The following is a 22,220-nucleotide window of genomic DNA, read 5'->3' as shown; positions in this document are numbered from 1 at the left end:
TTATACCACATTTTTCATTTTTTTAGTTGTGCTTCCATTTAATTATTTTAAATGATGAATTAATTATTTGGATTTGTTAAATGTTTGTGTAAAGTTAAGTGTCAAGATTTTGAAAAGAATTGGAGGAAAGTTGGTGATTTGTATTGTTATTTATTTATTAGGAAAGATCTGTTATTAATTTATTATGGAGATATAGTAAATGAAAAAGTGTAGAGGAATCGTAGGATAGTGTAATTGTATAGAAAACAATTCATAAATATACCATTAACGCCTAATCTTACATCATTATTTAAAATTGTTGGTATTTTTCTCTTTTGTTAAAAAATATTGTTAAGTGAGGTAGCTTATTTATCATATATATATATATATAAGTGTACTTTACAACTTTTTTCGTTGGTTGTGTTCTCCATTTGAAATTGTTAAATCTTTACGTAAAGATAAGTGTCCACATTTAGAAAAAGAATAGGCTGAAAGTTAGGGACTTGTATTGTTTTTTTTTATTAATTCGAGTAAAACTGTAGAGAGTATCGCGAGATAGCTTGAGAGTCTGAGTTAAATGGAAAAATACGAGGCACACACTTGCTTCTGTTATTGATTTGTTATATAAAAAGAGTAAATGGAAAGGTGGACATAAATTGCTTATTATGGTGTTATTGTATAGAAAGTAATCCACACATATTAGACCACGATATGACCTTACAAAAATCTTGAGATAAAAAAGATTTTTATAGATAAAATTAAAAATACTAATATTTTCAATGATACCCCTCGATGTAATTTAACTTCAAGCACTCATCCATGAAAACACCAATGGCAAGAAGTAAAACTCGAGGCTTTTCAAACACCGACCCCAGGGCCCTTCCTCCTTCTTGCCAGGAAAAGTTAAAAGGCTACTAATTAGCAAATACCATTTGGCGTAGCATTGAGAAGGATTTGGTTGTCGCCGTAGCCTCCATATATAGTGGTTTTAAGTGTTTTTTCTCAAAAGTGCATTTGGTCAAAAGCTACATTTTCTTTAGCATTTGCTACTCTACAAAAATATTTTTTTCTGCAAAAAGCTTAGTCAAACACCTTGGTTTCTAAAATTGGGGAGGTCATAAATTGTCTCTTGCCTTATCTATTATATAGAACAGTTTAGTGTTCCAAAACCTTGGCCAAATTAAAGTCATAGTTTGGCCAAGATCTACACTGGAGTCTTAAATGGCAGACAAAAACACTCAACTCTCTTTCTAATATAACTAACTCTTGAGGTCCCAACTTAGCATAAGTTGTATGTTGTAAATTGATCATCACAAGGCAAGTGAAACTGAAGGTACCATAGTGCGTCGATAACATCCTTGCTATCAATTGAATATTCTGTTGTTAGCGCTGCATGCATCATGGTTGACATCTTTGTTCCGCCAGTAAATCCAGCTATCTACATGAGCATAATTTGCAGGAAAAAAAATTATGTTAGCTTGTGCTGTCAAAACTCAAAAGGGATAAGTAGTTTCATGATTTGATTCACATTATTAGTACATGGGTTATGTGTTAAATAAATTTTCACAGTATCCATCGTCTTCAAATTTTTGGGTACGCCTGCACTACACCTTATACATAGTTTCTTTTTTTCTTGATAGGAATGTGAAACCTTATTGGCACCCGCAACATGATTTCGAGTTGTTAAAATAGACAGTTCGAATGGTACACACGATATTTGGTGATGAATTGAATCAAATAAAAATACTAATACAAACTCACCACGTCGGTGTTAGTTGGTTGCATTTTCATTATTGATGAAGAAGTTGTTGCTTCTGTACTAACTTGATCACCATTTTAGACGTCCCGTGCTTTGTATTAGGAAGCAACCCTGACATGCGCATATGACCGTTGTTGCATATCTGTCACCCATTCTAACAGGTCATATCAAATTGCGTGGTGAAAGAGACTCTCATAAGAAAGTTTTGAAAATTTCTACTACTGCTACATATGCAAGAGAGCAAACAACTGAACAAAGGATCCACATTGGAAAAATGGATTAAGAATAATGAGACCGAAACTAACCAAACCATAAGTGCTAACGGGATAGCTAATGATAGAAAACTGACGTCATCAACCTTGCCAATCCAAAATCCATTAATCTAGCACCAAAGTCTGTGAGACCACCAACCAACTCTGAAAGGCAAGAATAAGCCATTGTAACAACTGAGAATGAAAATTTGGGTATGCAAAGGGTTGACTGACTATGAAACTATATATACTGCAAAAATTAGGGTATTTATGAAAGTGCACAAAAATAAATTAACAATGCAATGATTCAGAGATTAATACAAATTTTAAGACATTACAAATCAGGAAGATAAAAGGAATGGATTAATAATGGTAGAAGGTGAAATGAAATGAAAAACGTACCTTAAACTTCTGAAATTGGGAGGGAGAAGGTCATAAAGTCAGAGGAAAACTTTAGCGAAATAAGAAAATAAAAATAACGCCTCATAAACTAACCTATTCAATTGGGTCTTTAAGGTCATGTTAGTGGGCTGGGCTTTAGGAAAACGTTTTAGGCTTTAATAGCAGCTGGTCAATTATTTAGTGTGTTCCTTTTAACTCATTTATGTACTTATTTTATAGGCAAAAAAATCAGAAATGGTGGCCATTGGAGGGTGCCACATCACCTGTTTTATATTCAGCTTTATATATATATATATATATATATAGATAGATAGATTTAGTCCGATTGGATTGATTTTTTACCCGTTTGCGTATATAAACGTTTCTCACTTAATCATGGTTATGATATTTAATCAAATTAATCACCTAGTTGGTATTGTTTTTCTCCAATTCCAGATTTTTATTTTCATGTCTGTGTCTATTTATAAGTTCCGTCTGTACTACTGTCCAATTTTATTTATCTTTTAGCTGCAAAATTTAGAAATTTGACAAAAATCTCTTCAAATTTAAGGAGTTCAGATACATCATTCAATGTCCTGAACATCGCGTCCTGATTTCGGACACATCACTCAGCTTTCCAATACATCATGTTCCGATTTTGGATACATCACTCAACGTCCTGATACGTCGTGTTTCGATTTCGAATACAACACTCAATACCCAATACATAACGTCCCGATACATTACCTTGATACTAGACACACCTGGATATAGTTTTAGTGGAGGACCCTTGATTTTTTTTGGGTTTAAAACCACACTTTTAATATGTTTTATACATAAAAAAATGGAACTGAAACTAAAAAAAAAAAACTGAAACTAAGAAAGAAAAAATTAAAACCACACTTTTAGCATGTTTTATAAAAAAAAAAATTTAAAAAGGGAACTGAAACTAAAAAGAAAAAAATAACTGAAACTAAGAAAGAAAAAATTAAACACTAACACAGAGATTGGAACCCTCGACATGGAGGTTAATTTCATGGGGTCCTGCCTCTAGGCTATCGGTTTCTCTTTTTCATTAAAGGGGTTCAAAATATATATATCCACATAAATACAGAAAATTATCTTATATATATAATGTAATTTTTTGCCGAAGGAGTTCGGGTGAACCCCTGGAACCCATGTGGGTCCACTCTTGTTCACTTAAAATTATTGTTCATCAATATTACTAATACTATTCAAAATAGTCGTGACCTATCACCTCATAAAGCGCTTTTCTTGAATTATTTTTACAATAGATTTTTAGTATAAGGAATAAATAAAAGTGACGAGAGAGAGTATTTAATTTGTTGAAATGTGCTTGACGTTTGCCTTTTCATACGAGACTTTTCACCAACTTTTGTTTGATTGGCCTTGAAAATTCCAAGTGTTAAATAAACTTTATCTTTATTCATATGATATGATACTCACTCACTGTGTCTCAAATTTATATTAATAAAATAACAGGGAGTAGGTATATTTTGATTCTATTTAAACGGCAACATCTTGGGGTTCCTAAAACACACTTTCCAAAAACATTGAAGCAGAGTCAATAAAATGGTTTCAATATTGAATAACATAGGGATGATGGTCACCTTCAACAGACCATCATTTACTTGTTTTTTCACACTCCGTCACTCTACATCTGCTTCTGCCATGAACATTATTACTCCTATTTCCACCACAAGGCGTTCAGGGAATTACGAGCCTACCATATGGGATTTTCAATTTATTCACTCCCTGCACAATCCTTATGCGGTAAACGTACCTACATTTTCTATATATTATATTAACCTCACGCGTTATTCATTTAATTTGTAAATGTGTTGCGTAGGGAGACAAGTATATGAAGCGTTTTAACAAACTAAAGAAGGAAGTAAATAAAAATTTGATGATGATGATGGTTGAAGGATCACAAGAGTTAGAGAAGTTGGAGTTGATTGATAATTTAGAGAGGCTTGGAGTGAGCTACCACTTTAAAGATGAAATTATGCAAATTTTGAGGAGCATTAATTACCAAAATATAACCCCAAGAGATTCATTATATACCACAGCTTTGAAATTTAGACTATTGAGACAACATGGTTTTCATATCTCCCAAGGTACAATACTATTTTAATTTGACTTTTATTTCTTGTTCATTCTTGTTTTTCTCTAGGCAATCTGTTTTATTGATTAAATCTATTTTGAACCTTATAGGAATTAAAACTGTTGAGAGAGAAAACACTTTTATTTACTTACTTATATATTTTCAAGAAAAACGTCAAAAGATATTTTCTATAGCTACAATATTGTGAGAAATAGAATCTAAATCAACTCTTATATTATTTTTTTTCTTGTTGTTTCTAGATATATTGAACGATTTCAAAGACGAGAATGGAAATTTGAAGCAGAGTATTTGTAAAGACACAAAAGGTTTGTTAGAATTATATGAAGCATCATTTCTCTCTACAGAAACTGAAATCACTCTGAAAAATGCCACAAGATTCACAGTGGCACATCTAAAGAATTATGTTGACAATCATTCATGTGGAAATCAAGACGATAATATAATAGTGGAATTAGTGGTCCATGCTTTGGAACTTCCAAGACATTGGATGATGCCAAGATTAGAGACAGAGTGGTATATTAAAATTTATGGGAGAATACCAAATGCTAATCCTCTTCTGCTCGAGCTTGCTAAATTGGACTTCAACATAGTTCAAGCAGCACACCAACAAGATTTGAAAATTCTGTCAAGGTGAGGTATCATTCAATTATATCTTTTAGATGATCTGATAGTAATATGATTTCAGAGTTAAAATTCCATGTTAGAACATGTACAATATAATTTCTCATGTAATGTAAAGGTGGTGGAAGAGCACAAGTTTGGCAGAGAAGTTGTCATTTTCAAGAGATAGACTGGTGGAAGACTTTTTCTGGTCAGTGGGATTAGTATTTGAGCCTCAACACAGCTTCTGTCGAAGAATGGTGGCGAAAAACGTTGCTTTTATAGTCGTCATAGATGACATTTATGATGTTTATGGCACTCTTGATGAGTTGGAAATCTTCACTCATGCTGTTCAAAGGTCAGTTATTAACTTTTGATGAACATCATAATACCTAACTTAATCGTCGTCCTTGTCAGCTTGTTTGTGATTTCGAATTTTGATTTCTTGTAATACAAATTCAGATGGGATGTAAAAGCAATGGAGCAGCTTCCGGACTATATGAAAATATGTTACCTTTCACTCTTCAACACTACCAATGAAATGGCCTATCATATTCTCAAACAACAAGGGATCAATGTCCTGCCCTACCTCACAAAACAAGTATGTAAAATTACAATCTTCACTTAATCCCCTTCTTTTACTTTCAATCTTTGAGGCAGAACCAATATTTAAATTTCATTGGATTCAGAATTTAATTTTTCTATTTTATGCAACACAAAATTGGATTCAGTTGAACCTATATTGGCCTCTGCCCCCTCTCCTCCCCTGCCCCAAACCACAAATTAAAGCTCTAATTAATCCATTTATATATTTGAAAACAAGTTACTATTAATTAGTGGGCAGATTTATGCAAAGAATACTTACAAGAAGCAAGATGGTACCACAATGGATATAAGCCAACACTAGAAGAGTACATGAATAATGCATTGATTTCAATTGCAACTCCTTTGGTATTACTCCATGCATTCATCTCTCTCATCAATCCAACTACCAAAGAGGCATTGGAATCCTTAAACAAATATCCAGATATAATTCGTCGATGTGCTATAATTAATCGTTTCGTCGATGATTTGGCGACATCATCGGTACGTTTTCATATATACCTTAATTCCTCTCATATTAATCTTGTGAGTGCTCCTCATTTTTTAATTATTCTTGTTGTTAATTTAGGATGAATTGAAAAGAGGTGATGTTCCCAAGTCGATACAATGTTGCATGAATGACAAGGGTATTTCGGAAGAAGAGGCAAGAAAACACATCAATTTATTGATAAAGGAGATGTGGGAAGTGATGAACAAAGACCAAATTAGTAAAGAAATGCTATTTTCTGAAGAATTCATTAGGATTGTGTTAAATTTTTCAAGAACATCACACTGCATGTACCAGCATGGAGATGGGCATGGAATTCAAAATTCTCACATTAAAAATTATATTTCCAAATTACTCTTTGAGCCTCTCATTATGTAATCAATTTCATAGTGTCTTAACTATTCAATACCTAAAAAAGCATAAAGCTCTGTTTTTCATGGGCAATCTTTGTGACTTCCATCAGATACACAAATATATGGTAAAAAAATATTTGCGATAGGTTGGTCCTTATTTTAGTACTCCCTATAATCCATAATTATTGCTATATGTGTCTCATATTAATTGATCACTTTACTTTTTACACATATGTTAAGAAATTATAAATAAGAAGATAGTTTTACCAATTCATCCCTTAAGAACTTCTTTGAAACTTTATAAACAAGTGTAAACACTTTCAAAAAGAATTAATTAAAGGGTAATATGAGAAAAAATCGATTAATGATTTCTTGATTTAGTGAGGTGTTCAAAATAAGTTAATTTTTCAATGTTCAAGAATAGTTGTCAGAAATTTCTTCCATTTTTGTTCTTCATTTACATTTTCTAGGTGATAAGTTCAAGAAAAATAATTTTTCATATTTCCTCAATTTCGAAATAAGTGAATTGTTGAGGTAATACACACCTATTAAGAAAAAAAGTTTAAGAAATAAATTTAACATCACTTTTCACTTTTGCCATTTTAGTTATTCACAAACTATTCTTGAAAATACAAATGGTTCAAATTAAAATCATAAATATGAATAAGGGAAGTGTTGAATGGCCAGAAAATTTGGCCAAAAAATTAAAAAACTATAATATTTTTTTTATTTAAAAATAAACTGATGTTTTTTTCATTTTTTAGTTAAAAGGTATTAAAGTTAAAAGAGTAAAAATGTTTTAAATGATAAAATATCATTCTGGCCAAATTTTCTAGCCAAAAAGATTTTTCCTATGAATAAATTAACTCTCTTGAAATTATCACCTAAAAATGGAAGAAATTTTCAATAGATCTCTTGAACTTTGAACAGTTCAGTAATTTTGAACTACTATAAAAAAGACCTAACAATTCGCTTATTTTAAAATGGAAAGTATATTTATATTTTTTACTTTGAATTATTTCTATTTCCAAAACTATTGGACTTTCTTGAATATTATTGTAGCCATTTAATTTAATTTGGCAAGTGGTCGACCCTGTTTTAACTTATCCTAATTCAGTCCAAACCCACCTATTAGTATTCATTTTTATCTCTTTTCCCAATTGAACAAAGTTTGGTACTCAGCTTTCTTTGGTCTTAGGTTCAGTCCTTATTTTAGTAAAATACGTAACTCCCGCCGTTTCTATTTATTTATTAAATATTTTTTTAATTAATTATTTTATTTGTTACTTTTGTCAAATTAAGAAAAAAATAATTTTTTTTTATTATACCTTCAATTTATTATTATTAAATTAATATTTTTGAAAAATATGGTGAGTAAATATATTTTGGAACCCATCAATTTGATAGGATTGAAATGATAAATTAATTATTATTTTCTTAATAACTGTGTTAGGTCAAAATTTGACAAATAAAAAACAAAGAAAGTATTAAATTTTTGCTTGTATTATAGCCATTTAATTTGGCAAGTGGCGGACCCTATTCTGACTTATTCAAATTCAACCTAACTCATCCGACATTCCTTTAATATACTCTCTTTGTTCCTAATTATTTGTCCACTTTTGACTTGGCACACATATCAAAAAAATAATTAGTGACATAGTGAGTTTACCATTTTACCCCTATTAATTATGAAGTGGATGAAAAGTCCTACATTTTTCAAAGTAATTAGTCATTTAATTGAGGGTATAATAGGTAAAAAAATTGTCCTTTAATTTCTTGATTTGTCAAAATGGACAAGTAATTAGGGGCAACTATAAAAGGAAAAGTGGACAAGTAATTAGGGACAGAGGGAGTATTTCCTAAAAATTGATTAAGTTGGTCCTTAGATTTTCTTTGATAATAGGTTGGTTCTTATTTTAATAATACGAATCAGTGTTATAATTTTTTTGCTGGGACTCGCCTTGGTGCTCATTTTGGGGTGAGGCTCTAGTAAAACGCTTTGAAACTCGAGTGTAAGGCTTAGTTTTGTAATATTTATGTCTTAAGTGTCCATTTGTGCTCAACGTCCAACACGTGGGGTTCGCTTAACAGAATATGGAGGATTGATCCTATTCATTGCTAATCATGCAGTTTTCTTAGCCTATTCTAATTTCACTCTTCTATTAGTCGAGATTTTTGAAAGAAAGTCTACCGAACGTGGGAAAACAGGAGGTTGCGGATTTCTGACCTCCGAGCCAGAACTATTTGGGGGAGAAACACATCCCCCACCAATGCGGCCTCGACCCTCTTTTCCAAGAGGCATGTAGCCGTAGGCGGGAACTCTGCTTTTTATCTTATTCTTTGGTCAGTCCAGCTTGTTGTTACATGAGTCTTGGCTTCAGCAGATGCATCTTATTACTATGTTGATGATCTTGTATACTAATCGAGTCCGCACTCGCCCGAGAACACGTACGTCCTCCCTATAATTGTCTTGTCTTTGTTATGAGCGATCCGGCCTCTAGCCCTATAATGATGGATTTGTCTTTAAAAAAAAACCCGACCTCGGTAGAAAACGAACGGCGGCGTGAAGTTGATGAGTAGGGAAGATGTCTTTTTTCTAGTTGACCGATCTTACACAGATGATGTGTTAAATTCTTTAATCAACATTGTTGGCCCTCATCATTCTTGGATAAATGAATGATACTTGATAGTTTCTTAATCATGATAAGCCATCAGTACTAGTTGTACTATCAAAAGCCTCTCTCTCTACTGCTGCCCATATGAAATTACCTCAACATACTATCCGACGTTTAGGGAATTACAAACCTACTACCTGGGATTTTCAATATATTCAATCCCTTAATAATAATTACACGGTATATTTATTTTATTTTTATGTAGCACACATACATTCTTTTATAACTGCATAATATATATATATATATATATATAAAATATATTATTATAAAGGACTACAAAATTAAATCTCCTATTTTATTCGTCAATGATTATCCACTAGCAAATATTTTAATGGACTGCCGGAAATTATATAGAAAGAGTTGGCTTTTATAATTCAAATTTATAATAAACTTTAACTAATCAATTTCAGATCATGACTTTGATAAACTAATTGAAAGTTCACATTTGCAGATCGATCTAACAATAATAATGCTTTTGCTGACTCAATTTTCTCAATGTAAGTGTTGTAAATCTGCAACAAGGTAAACTACCATTTGAGAGGAATTATAAGCTTTGAAGTAAAGAAAAAGGTATAATATTTTTCTACTTTTTTTTTCTATTTATTTTACATGTATTTTTGTGATTCATTTGATTTGAAAGAAACATACATAATAATAAGAAGTAGAAAAATGGTTTATATTTTTACTTAATAATTATAGAATGTATATGTAATATGTTGGATGTTCTCATAATTAACCATCATTTTTGTTCACTTGGTAACTCAAACCCACAATTTTAGAATTGGATGCGAGCAGGCTTATAGTTACGAGCAACTCCTGACATTGAATATATATTAGTTGAAAGAATCTATTTCCAGGCTTCAAGATCGGTCTCCGATCCTCTTTCCTTCCTTTTTAAACCTTTTTTCAATTTTTTCATGTTGCGTAAGTAAAAAACTCGCGTATTTTCCTTTTTACCAACCACACCCATATAGGGTCCAAGCTTGTAAAGGGAGATTAATTAAGGTCTCTAATCATGATATATGAAGAAGACATTTTAACGTAGTTTATGTAAATATAGATCTTGGTTGGCTCTACATTTAAGATCTTAATATATCATGATACCAAGAAACACTTTTAACATAGGCGGTGTTATCAATACGTTGGAAATAGATATTTTTTCAATTTTCTTATGTTCGATTGCTTAACTTTTTTTTAGAAAATATATCGAACACAAAAATGAAGAAGCAATAAACCCACTTATTAGCTTTAAAAATACTAATTAAAAAAAAAAACATTTTCAGAAAGTGATTTCCTTTACCAAACACACCCATGGTTTTGTGTAAATTTAGATCTTGTCTCTCTAGTGCTCTCTCTATTTCGTTTAACTGAATTTTCGAGCCTTTTTTCATTGTTCAAAATAATTGAATTGTTCAAAGTTCAAGGTAGATGTTTGAAACTTTTTTCATATTTGACTGTTTCATTTATTGTAGTTTTATATTTTTATGGAGATAAATTACATTACTTACAAAGTTATATTTATGATTTCACAAAGGGCAATAGTGAAAAATATGATTTAAATTATGTCTTTGAATGTTTTTCTTGATACTAGTTTCTAGACACCTACAACGCACATGTGTCTGATGCAATATGTTATAAATTCGTTAGGACGATTAAAATTCAATGAAAGTTTGTGTGTAATGAGTACTAAAATGCAACAATCTCAAATAAATGTTATGATAATAATTTATAGAAAATTAAAGGGAAAATGCACAAGTACCCCCCTAGCCTATGCCCCAAATCCCTGAGACACACCTAACCTTTACTAAGGTCCTAGTATCCCCCGGAACTTATTTTATATATAATTTTCTGCGCCTTTTCGACCTACGTGACACTATCTTGTGGGTCCAGCGCATGTTAACAATTTTTTCAAGGATAGTGCCACGTAGGCCGAAAAGGGGTAGAAAATTATATATAAAATAAGTTCGGGGGGAGGGGGAGTAATAGGACTTTAGTAAAAGTTAGGTGTGTTTCAGTGATTTTGGGCATAGGCTGGGGGAGGGGGGGGAGGGGGGTACTTATGCATTTGTAGAGAAATATCAAAAAAATAAACATAGAAGAAAACAATATCATACGCATCCTTCTTAAACTAAGGTCCTATTACCCCCTGAACTTATTTTTTTGTAATTTTGTACACCTTTTTGGCCTACATGGCCTCCAAACATCTCCCACGCGCCTCACTTAAGTGGAGTCACGGAGTGTGCCATGTAAGTCAAAAGGTGTACAAAATTACATAAAAAATGAGTTTAGGGGGGTAATAGGACCTTAGAATAGTTAAGGTGTGTCTCTGGGATTTTGGTCATAGTCTAGGGGGGGGGGGGGGAGGGCGGTTACTTGTGCCTTATCCCTTATATAAATGAAAAAAGAATACAAAATCGGTACATAATTTTCCAAGTTTTTGTCGACACCTTCTCTCATATCCAATCAAAATTCAAAAGTCTTCTCCATCGAGTCAAACTAAAGCATGAATCAAATAGAAAAATCATTTATTTTCGTAAAGTGATATCTAATCAGACTAAGGTAGATATATCATATACTTTAGATGTTGATGGCTTCACTACTTTAACTATAAAATGAAAAGGATAATTTTGGATGTGAGTTTCATGAAACAAAAAGATGAATTTATATAGATAAAAATACAGGAATACCAAAAGACATCTTAAAGTTTTAAATTAAATACTACTATTTGAAGGTTTCAAAGGGCCATAATGGATAAAAGAGAACAACTTTAAGAATATTAAATATATGGAATGAACATCTATTAAAATCTGGAAGAGTAAACAATCCTCTTTTGAACACATGAACTCTCCATTTACTCGATGTAATAATTGATTATCACTAATATTTAAACATTGTTATAAATTATGAATAATATACTACAAGAAATATAGACAAAAGATATGAGGAGTGGAATATAGAGACCATCTTATTCAAATGTCTTCATCTCTCATGTTTGTGTCTTTTACAATGGTAAATGAACAACCCTATTTATAGGTTGCGAAATCATTCCAAAAGTCACCATATTAAGTATCATAATAAATAGATACGTTCTTATCCAAAAAGGTTCATAGAATCTAGGGAATACACATAGATGATAAGTATAAGTTTATGGATAAACTCAATGGACAATGCACTTAGTTCAATGAATTTATAACACTCCTCCTTGGATGCCCATAGATAATGTGCCTCGTTAAAACCTTACTAGGAAAAACCTAGTGGGAAAAAGCCTAGTGAAGGAAAAAGAGTACACACATCTCATAATATGCTTTAAGTGTTGCCTCATTAAAAACCTTACCAGGACAAAATCATGGTTAAGGAAAAGAGTACAATGCGTATTTCACTCCCCTTGATGAAAGCTTTACTTGATATCTCAGAGATGATGCATTCCAATCTTATATCTCAACTTCTTAAATGTTGATGTTGGCAATGCCTTGGTGAATAAATCGATAAGATTATTGCTTGAACGGATCTTTTGAACTTCTATCTCACCATTTTGTTGAAAATCATGTGTGAAGAAGAAGTTTAGTGAAATGTACTTTGTCAAGTATCCTTTGATATATCCTTACTTTAATTGAGCTATACATACATCATTATCTTCATACATGGTGGCTGGAATATCTATTTTCAAAGAAAAATCACACAGTTCCCTGCATCTGCATAATCAATAATTTGTATGTGCACCAATTGCACTAATACATGATATTTTTCAATCATTTTCAGCAGATCGATCTTCCTTTGTGTTAAGCAATCTCACAACCATTGGGGTACTCAATGGAATTGCTTTAACATCTTTTGAATCCTTCAAGGATTTTCATATAACCTTCATCGTCTAGCTAGGACATGACAATCATTCATTACACATATTCAAGCATTTTATGTATTGCCGGACCAAAACAAGCCTCATTGCATCCACCATAGGAGAATATATCTCCATTTAATAATCATTGACGAATAAAATAGGAGATTTAATTTTATAGTCCTTTATAATATTATATTATATATATATATATATATATCAAATGTGTTGTGTATCATTCAGATAATTTTATTAACTTTAATTGGGGGGTAAGTATATGAAGCGGCTTGATGAATTGAAGAAGGAAATGAAGAAGAATTTGATGATGATGGTTGAGGGATCAATACAAGAATTAGATGCTAAGTTGGAGTTGATTGATAATTTACGAAGGCTTGGAGTGAGTTACCACTTTAACGATGAAATCATGCAAATATTGAAGAGTGTACATGACCAAATTAGGAGTACAGATAATTCATTATACTCTATAGCCTTGAAGTTTAGGCTCTTCAAACAATATGGTTTTCATATCACTCAAGGTACCCATATGAGTACGAGGGTTAAACTGTCTAATTTTTTTCATGTGACTAACATTTTTTTTGTGTGTGTTGTTAGATATATTCAACGATTTCAAGGACATGGAGAATGTCAAGCAAAGTATTTGTCATGACACAAAAGGATTGTTAGAATTATATGAAGCATCGTTTCTCTTTACAGAAAATGAAACTTCTTTGAGAAATACGACAAAATCCACATTGACATATCTAAAGAGCTATGTTGATAATAATTGTAATGCAGAAGAGAATATAATGGTGGAATTAGTGGTCCATGCCTTGGAACTTCCAAGACATTGGATGATGCCAAGATCAGAGACAGAGTGGTATATTAGCATTTACGAGAGAATGTCAAATGCTAATCCTCTTTTGTTAGAGCTTGCTAAATTGGACTTCAACATTGTTCAAGCAACACACCAACAAGATTTGAAAATTCTATCAACGTGTGATATCCTTCAATTCATGTATCTTTTAAGTGATTTGACAGTATCAAAATTTCAGCGTATAAAAGGTTAAGTTCGTCGTTATATTTATTGTTATGGATGGCTTAAGAGTTAAAACATGTAAAATATAATTTATCAATACATCATATATATTTATTTTCATGTACTCATTCATGTAAAGGTGGTGGAAGAGCACACGTTTGGCAGAGAAGTATTCATTTTCAAGGGGTAGACTAGTTGAAGCCTTTTTCTGGTCAGTGGGTTTAGTATTTGAGCCTCAACACAGCTTCTGTCGAAGAATGGTGGCGAAAAACGTTGCTTTTATAGTCATCATAGATGACATTTATGATGTTTATGGCACTCTTGATGAGTTGGAAATCTTCACTCATGCTGTTCAAAGGTCAGTTATTAACTTTTGATGAACATCATAATACCTAACTTAATCGTCGTCCTTGTCAGCTTGTTTGTGATTTCAAATTTTGATTTCTTGTAATACAAATTCAGATGGGATGTAAAAGCAATGGAGCAGCTTCCGGACTATATGAAAATATGTTACCTTTCACTCTTCAACACTACCAATGAAATGGCCTATTATATTCTCAAACAACAAGGGATCAATGTCCTGCCCTACCTCACAAAACAAGTAAGTAAAATTACAATCTTCACTTAATTCCCTTCTTTTACATTCAATCTTTGAGGCAGAACCAATAATTAAATTTCATTGGATTCAGAATTTAATTATATATTTTATGCAACACAAAATTGGATTCAGTTGAACCTATATTGGCCACTGCCCCCTCTCCTCTCCTGCCCCAAACCACAAATTAAAGCTCTAATTAATCCATTTATATATTTGAAACAAGTTACTATTAATTAGTGGGCAGATTTATGCAAAGCATACTTACAAGAAGCAAGATGGTACCACAATGGATATAAGCCAACACTAGAAGAGTACATGAATAATGCATGGATTTCAATTGCAACTCCTTTGGTATTACTCCATGCATTCATCTTTCTCATCAATCCAACCACCAAAGAGGCATTGGAATCCTTAAACAAATATCCAGATATAATTCGTCGATGTGCTATAATTAATCGTTTCGTCGATGATTTGGCGACATCATCGGTACGTTTTCATATATACCTTAATTCCTCTCATATTAAACTTGTGAGTGCTCCTCATTTTTTAATTATTCTTGTTGTTAATTTAGGATGAATTGAAAAAAGGTGATGTTCCCAAGTCGATACAATGTTGCATGAATGACAAGAATATTTCGGAAGAAGAGGCAAGAAAACACATCAATTTATTGATAAAGGAGATGTGGGAAGTGATGAACAAAGACCAAATTAGTAAAGAAATGCTATTTTCTGAAGAATTCATTAGGATTGTGTTAAATTTTTCAAGAACATCACACTGCATGTACCAGCATGGAGATGGGCATGGAATTCAAAATTCTCACATTAAAAATTATATTTCCAAATTACTCTTTGAGCCTCTCATTATGTAATCAATTTCATAGTGTCTTAACTATTCAATACCTAAAAAAGCATAAAGCTCTGTTTTTCATGGGCAATCTTTGTGACTTCCATCAGATACACAAATATATGGTAAAAAAATATTTGCGATAGGTTGGTCCTTATTTTAGTACTCCCTATAATCCATAATTATTGCTATATGTGTCTCATATTAATTGATCACTTTACTTTTTACACATATGTTAAGAAATTATAAATAAGAAGATAGTTTTACCAATTCATCCCTTAAGAACTTCTTTGAAACTTTATAAACAAGTGTAAACACTTTCAAAAAGAATTAATTAAAGGGTAATATGAAAAAAAATCGATTAATGATTTCTTGATTTAGTAAGGTGATCAACTTATATGATACAACTATTTTTAGTATAGTGACCGACTAATATGGGATAGAGGGAGTAAATATTTTTGCCTTTTTTTCATCGTTCAAAATAAGTTAATTGTTCAATGTTCAAGAATAGTTATCAGAAATTTCTTCCATTTTTGTTCTTCATTTACATTTTCTAGGTGATAAGTTCAAGAAAAATAATTTTTCATATTTCCATTTCGAAATAAGTGAATTGTGAGGCAATACGCACCTATTAAGAAAAAAGGTTTAAGAAATAAATTTAACATCACTTTCCACTTTTGCCTTTTTAGTTATTCACAAACTATCTATATTACCTTAAAAGCACCAACTCCTAACTTAATGGTAAATTACTAAATAACCCTCCTAACTTAAAGTTAAATTACTAAATACCCCCTATTCTATTCTACACCACCCGCACTATATGCACCGTATCGCATAAGCCGTCACTTCCCCCTGTTGAACTTTTAACATGGCCCTTCGTACACTACACAACCATTCTGAAACGCCACCAAATTCAAACCAAACAAACACGTCCACCCAGAATTATCAAACAATCGCAACCCATCGCTTCGCACAATATATAACTCATGAACTCAATTACTTCTACCCATCTAATCTAACGTATATTACGCTTAATGCACAGGTTTGAATCAACACACCCTCTCCTTCTCAATACTACCTTACTGCATCTATCAGTTTCCTTCAAATTTTAATTTGTTTTTTCTTCACGCAGCAAACTTACAAACGCATCATCTGCCTCTCTGCCCTGGTTTTAGACACGTTGTAAGTGAATCCCTTTTCTAAGTTATCCCGTTAATAATTTAAACTTTCAGGGACAGGACTCCTTGACACCATATATATACTCACGCCATTCTGCAAGCACACAATTTTAAACACATTCCACCCTGTATAATGACTACAAGAACAATCCACTCATTCACTTTGAACCTCCCCCTTGCTGCAACAATACGACTACCTCGCCTGCACATACTGCAAACACACAATGTGAAACACATTCCACACATTATACTAGCTACACGAACAATCCACTCATCCACTTTGATCCTCCCCCTTGCTGCAACAATACGACTACCTCGCCTGCACATATATAATTCCCTTCCAATTGCAACTATAGAAGTCCTATATTTGGGGTATTTCTAATTAACCTTAGGAATGGCATCTTTACACATATATAATATATAATTCCCTGCCAATTGCAACTATAAAATTCCAATATTTGGGATACTTCAAACCTTAGGAATGGCATCTTTACATCTTATTACTGTTAACATATGTTCGTATATATGTTAGTGCTAACCTTATATTTCTCGCACATTACAACTTACTACTAACGTCTTAATTGCCTGAAATTTTCGCCAAAAGTTGCATACTATTACCAGACGCTGCCCTCATCAATCGTCGCCATACACAAATACGCCAAATGTTAACATTGTTTCACTCATTTTGCCAGGTACCTGCATTCTTCCAGATACAACCGAAATGGCGGCTGAAACGGAACTAGCAAAACAGAGTTTATTGATAAACAATATACCAAAAAACTCTGTTGATTCGGTGATGCGGGTCTTAGTTATTCGCAGGGGTTCAATAATACCTTACAAGAATTCAAGGCACGAAGGAACTTTCCGAACTATAATATTAGTTGATGAAGAGGTAACAACATTCACACTTTTACTTACCTTATTTTACTATGGTTCATTTTTTTTGAACTTATTCCATCCCTCCGCCGCTTAATAATAGGGGACAAAGATTCAAGCAACACTATTTAATAAGCATATCGAGACATGGAAGGACTCTTTGAAGCCAAATAAGAGTTACTACATCGCCAAAGGGCGCTTAGATCGCGTCAATCCCAACTACTCTTCTGTCCACAAAGAAGTTGAATTGTCCTTTACAGATAATACAATCATACAAGAGACTGAACACGCGGTTTCAACTCACAAATTCTCGGATGGCTTTTTATCATTGGAACATGCTGATAAATTACCTAATGGTGCTATTCTAGGTAACTATCCACACGACTAAACTGTTATTTTCATGACCCATTACGTTATTCTAATCTCTAATTTACATAATCTATTTCCAGACTTGATTTGCGTTTTAGTTTCGGTGAATCCCCTTATTCAAAATGTTAATTCCAAAAGACGAGAAATAGTTGTTACAAATCAGCTGTAAGTTTCAATGATGCATATACTATCATGTGTATATAGAAAAGATGATGTATTACCTATTCACTTATAACACTTATTTCAGCATGGAACATACAACCATCACTCTATGGGGAGATTTTGCTGAAAATGACGGTTCATTCCTCGAAAAGCTGCAAGATGATAAGCCTATACTGGCCTTATGTGACGTCAGAGTCTCAATCTTTAAAGGTAGTGCCAGTATATTGTCGCTATTTAGCAACTAAAAACTTCCTATACTCATTGTTTCTAACCGTTAAAATGCTCTTGTCATACTAGGCCGATTTGGGATCTCTACTATTCCTGTGAGCAGCGTCTTGATCAATCCAATGTTCCAAAAAGCAAACGACCTTCGAGCATGGTACATTACATACTTCACAAATATATTCTCCATTATTAGTTTAACCAAACTGTCACAACTGTCACGCGCAATTGAACATTGCTATAACAATACATATTTCCTCTATTATGATTGTTCTAAACTTACATATTAAAATGACCGAAAAATTGACAATACTATACACCATTCATACCTCACTCTAAATGGGTGATACAGTTAACTAACCACATCGCAAATACAGGCGTGAAATCATAAAGGCCGACAACAAAGATCTTACAATAACGCCTACTAAGGTAATGAAAAGAGCCATTGAATCCAAATTGAATCAACAACAAAAGCAAGCTTTTAATACCATTCTACAAAGGGTCAATTCAGAAACAGAAGGTTTATTCTTTGTAGATGGCCCTGGGGGAACCGGGAAAACATTCCTATATCGGGCATTACTGGCCAACGTGAGATCAAAAGGTACGATAGCATTGGCTTGTGCAACCAGTGGTGTGGCAGCAGCACTATTGCCGGGAGGGCGCACAGCACACTCAAGATTTGGAATACCCCTACAAGCAAATGAGACAACTATGACACATATGTCAAAACAAGGCGGCGGAGCAAAACTAATTAGACAGGCCAAATTAATAATATGGGACGAAGCACCCATGGCGAAGCGGCACACAATTGAAACAGTCGACAGAAGCTTTCGCGATATAATGGATAAAGATGCACCATTTGGAGGAAAAATCATGGTGTTTGGAGGCGACTTCCGACAAGTACTGCCTGTTGTACCAAAATCTACACGAGCAGAGACGGTAGATGCAAGTTTAGTAAGGTCGTATTTGTGGCCTTTGATGGAAAAGATACAACTTTCGACAAATATGCGAGCAAGAACAGATACAACTTTCAGTGAGTTGTTGCTGCGTATTGGAAACGGAGAAGAACCCACAATAAAAGAAAACTTGATAGCGCTGCCGCAACAAATGATTGTCCAACAAATACAGGATGGTAATCCGGAAGAATCATTGGTCAGGGAAATTTTCCCAGCCATTGAACAAAATTACAGATCTACTGAGTACATAACAGAACGGGCCATCTTAGCAAGTCGAAATGAATTTGTAGATAATCTAAATGAATTGATGATTGGAAAATTCCCAGGAGAAACAAAAACATACATCAGCTTTGACGCAGCGGAAGATGATACCAACAACTACTATCAAGAAGAATACCTCAACACCTTAACACCAAATGGACTACCGCCACATAGGTACATTATCAAATACATCAAAACTTATACATAAAACATAACTGTTATTATTATGTTAGCTCATAACACAAATGAAATAAACAAAATTTGCACTATTACAAATACAATACAACTGATAAATGATTAAGTTGTATGCATTAGGTTGGTTCTAAAAGAAAATGCACCCATAATGATGCTGAGAAATCTAGACCCCTCAAATGGGTTGTGCAATGGGACAAGACTGATTTGTAGAGGTTTTGACAGGAATGTCATACATGCAGAAATAACAACAGGTCAATATGCCACAAAACAAGTGTTTATTTCGAGAATACAACTATCACCACCCGAGAATGAAGGCTATCCTTTCAAATTTATTCGGAAACAATTTCCAATACGTTTATGTTTTGCAATGACAATAAATAAGGCACAAGGTCAAACAATACCAAATGTTGGGTTGTACCTACCACAACATGTATTCTCACATGGTCAATTGTATGTGGCACTATCGAGAGGAATATCTATGGAGACAACTAAAATATTGGTAATGACTGAACAACCAGAGCGACACACAGGAACATACACAAGAAATATTGTCTACAAGGAAGTTTTAGGAGATATTTGATTAATACCAACATTCAAATAAATCAAACAGGGATAAACACTACACAACATGAACCTAATGAAGAATGGGTGGATGCATTCGTAAGTATGGTGGAAGAGGAGAGAATATAAACAACATCAGGCAACTACCAAATAAGACATTACTTTTGTGTTTATTCAATTATGTAAATATACAGTACACAATGATTAAACCTTATTGTAAAGGGGTCATGATGGAACATAACTAATAGGGCAGATTGTTAAGTCAAGCAAAATTACTTAACAATAAATAACGTACAATCAAATTAACAGGATGGCGCTACACTAAAATCACCATAACACAAATAGTACAGATGTGTGTTTGGTCAGTAAGTAGGCTTTAATGAATAATTACTTACAAAGCCATAGGATGAACAACTAAAATGTAGATTAACAAGATACGGCTTACGGTACAGGGAGTTAAGACTAGACATACAACTACCATAAGTATAATACACAGTCAACTGGCGTTTCAAAATTAGAAATCACAAATTTAAGTACACAACAAGATCAACACTGCACTTCTCAGATTGAATATAACTTCACCCAAGTAGTACACATCAAAACCAAGCAGGTATGTTACCCATTTCTAAAATGGAAATACACATCGTACAACCATCTATGAGATGTTTCACCAAATATTCAACCGGTGATAAAAAAAACGGGCGGTCTTAGCATCTACTGCAATACTTACACCAAAAACTACCGCTTGAGTGGGAATTTATTGGCCTTAATGTTCAATGGAAATAAAACGCTAATGACACCTGAGTCTAATAATATTATCAGACATGTAACAATCTTAAGACGAAGCAACCACGTGCAACGCACGTGCGGTGAATCTAGTTCTTGAAAATACAAATGGTTCAAATTAAAATCATAAATATGAATAAATTAACTCTCTTGAAATTATCACCTAAAAATATAAATTATTGATAAAAATGGAAGAAATTACCAATAAATCTCTTGAGCTTTGAACAATTAAGTTATTTTGAACTACTTAAAAAAAAAACCTAACAGTTCGCTTATTTTAAAATGGAAAGTATATTTATATTTTTTACTTTAATTATTTCTATTTCCAAAACTATTGGACTTTCTCGAATATTATTGTAGCCATTTAATTTAATTTGGCAAGTGGTCGACCCTGTTTTAACTTATCCTAATTCAGTCCAAACCCACCTATTTAGTATTCATTTTATCTCTTTCCCAATTGAACAAGTTGGTACTCAGCTTTCTTTGGTCTTAGGTTCAGTCCTTATTTTAGTAAATACGTACTCCCGCCGTTTCTATTTATTTATTAAATATTTTTTTAATTAATTTTTTTATTTGTTATTTTTGTCAAATTAAGAAAAAATAATTTTCTTTTTTTTATTATACCTTCAATTTATTAATATTAAGTTACTATCTTTAAAAAATATGGTGAGTAAATATATTTTGGAACCCATCAATTGATAGGATTGAAATGATAATTTTATTGAATCAATTATTATTTTCTTAATAACTGTGTTAGATCAAAATTTGACAAATAAAAAACAAAGAAAGTATTAAATTTTTGCTTGTATTATAGCCATTTAATTTGGTAAGTGGCGGACCCAATTCTGACTTATCAAATTCAACCTAACTCATCCGACATTCCTTTAATATACTCCCTTTGTCCCTAATTATTTGTCCACTTTTGACTTGACACACATATTAAGAAAATTATTAATGACATAGTGAGTTTACCATTTTACCCCTATTAATTATGAAGTGGATGAAAAGTTCTACATTTTTCAAAGTAATTAGTCATTTAATTGAGGGTATAATAGGTAAAAAAAATTGTCCTTTCATTTCTTGATTTGTCAAAATGGACAAGTAA

At 32.7% G+C, this 22,220-nt stretch overlaps 2 protein-coding genes and 1 long non-coding RNA gene across 3 annotated transcripts; 2 read left to right on the top strand and 1 right to left on the bottom strand.

The window, feature by feature from the left end:
• Positions 1 to 1,076: 1,076 nt before the first annotated feature.
• Positions 1,077 to 2,460, bottom strand: LOC107061419 (uncharacterized). The gene is made up of 4 exons (XR_001473964.1): positions 2,392 to 2,460; positions 2,044 to 2,154; positions 1,741 to 1,880; positions 1,077 to 1,417 (listed from the first exon to the last, which is right to left on the bottom strand). It is a non-coding gene; the product is annotated as an uncharacterized lncRNA (long non-coding RNA).
• A 1,457-nt stretch (positions 2,461 to 3,917) lies between these two features.
• On the top strand, positions 3,918 to 6,643 carry LOC102591240 ((-)-camphene/tricyclene synthase, chloroplastic-like). The gene is made up of 7 exons (XM_015310631.1): positions 3,918 to 4,164; positions 4,241 to 4,508; positions 4,756 to 5,146; positions 5,256 to 5,474; positions 5,579 to 5,717; positions 5,954 to 6,202; positions 6,288 to 6,643. Exons 1-7 carry the CDS (start codon positions 3,964 to 3,966, stop codon positions 6,582 to 6,584), a joined length of 1,764 nt encoding a protein of 587 aa, XP_015166117.1. The 5' UTR covers positions 3,918 to 3,963; the 3' UTR covers positions 6,585 to 6,643.
• Positions 6,644 to 13,349: 6,706 nt separating this feature from the next.
• On the top strand, positions 13,350 to 15,633 carry LOC102601401 ((-)-camphene/tricyclene synthase, chloroplastic-like). The gene is made up of 6 exons (XM_015310630.1): positions 13,350 to 13,608; positions 13,685 to 14,066; positions 14,248 to 14,466; positions 14,571 to 14,709; positions 14,944 to 15,192; positions 15,278 to 15,633. Exons 1-6 carry the CDS (start codon positions 13,350 to 13,352, stop codon positions 15,572 to 15,574), a joined length of 1,545 nt encoding a protein of 514 aa, XP_015166116.1. The 3' UTR covers positions 15,575 to 15,633.
• Positions 15,634 to 22,220: the final 6,587 nt, after the last annotated feature.

The sequence above is a fragment of the Solanum tuberosum genome, unplaced genomic scaffold (genome assembly GCF_000226075.1).
Source record: "Solanum tuberosum cultivar DM 1-3 516 R44 unplaced genomic scaffold, SolTub_3.0 scf00136, whole genome shotgun sequence".
Classification (NCBI taxonomy): domain Eukaryota; kingdom Viridiplantae; phylum Streptophyta; class Magnoliopsida; order Solanales; family Solanaceae; genus Solanum; species Solanum tuberosum.
The sequence above is the reverse complement of the archived record's forward strand: the minus strand, read 5'-3'. Positions and strand labels throughout refer to the sequence as shown.

What these genes read in the sequence shown, in the direction of transcription:
- LOC102601401 (XM_015310630.1), top strand. Translation starts at nt 13,350, where the DNA reads ATGAAGCGGCTTGATGAATTGAAGAAGGAAATGAAGAAGAATTTGATG. An exon ending in TGCCCTACCTCACAAAACAA is followed by an intron (nt 14,710 to 14,943) that starts GTAAGTAAAATT and finishes ACTATTAATTAG; the next exon opens with TGGGCAGATTTATGCAAAGC. An exon ending in ATGATTTGGCGACATCATCG is followed by an intron (nt 15,193 to 15,277) that starts GTACGTTTTCAT and finishes TTGTTAATTTAG; the next exon opens with GATGAATTGAAAAAAGGTGA.
- LOC102591240 (XM_015310631.1), top strand. Translation starts at nt 3,964, where the DNA reads ATGGTTTCAATATTGAATAACATAGGGATGATGGTCACCTTCAACAGA. An exon ending in TGGTTTTCATATCTCCCAAG is followed by an intron (nt 4,509 to 4,755) that starts GTACAATACTAT and finishes TGTTGTTTCTAG; the next exon opens with ATATATTGAACGATTTCAAA. An exon ending in TTCACTCATGCTGTTCAAAG is followed by an intron (nt 5,475 to 5,578) that starts GTCAGTTATTAA and finishes ATACAAATTCAG; the next exon opens with ATGGGATGTAAAAGCAATGG.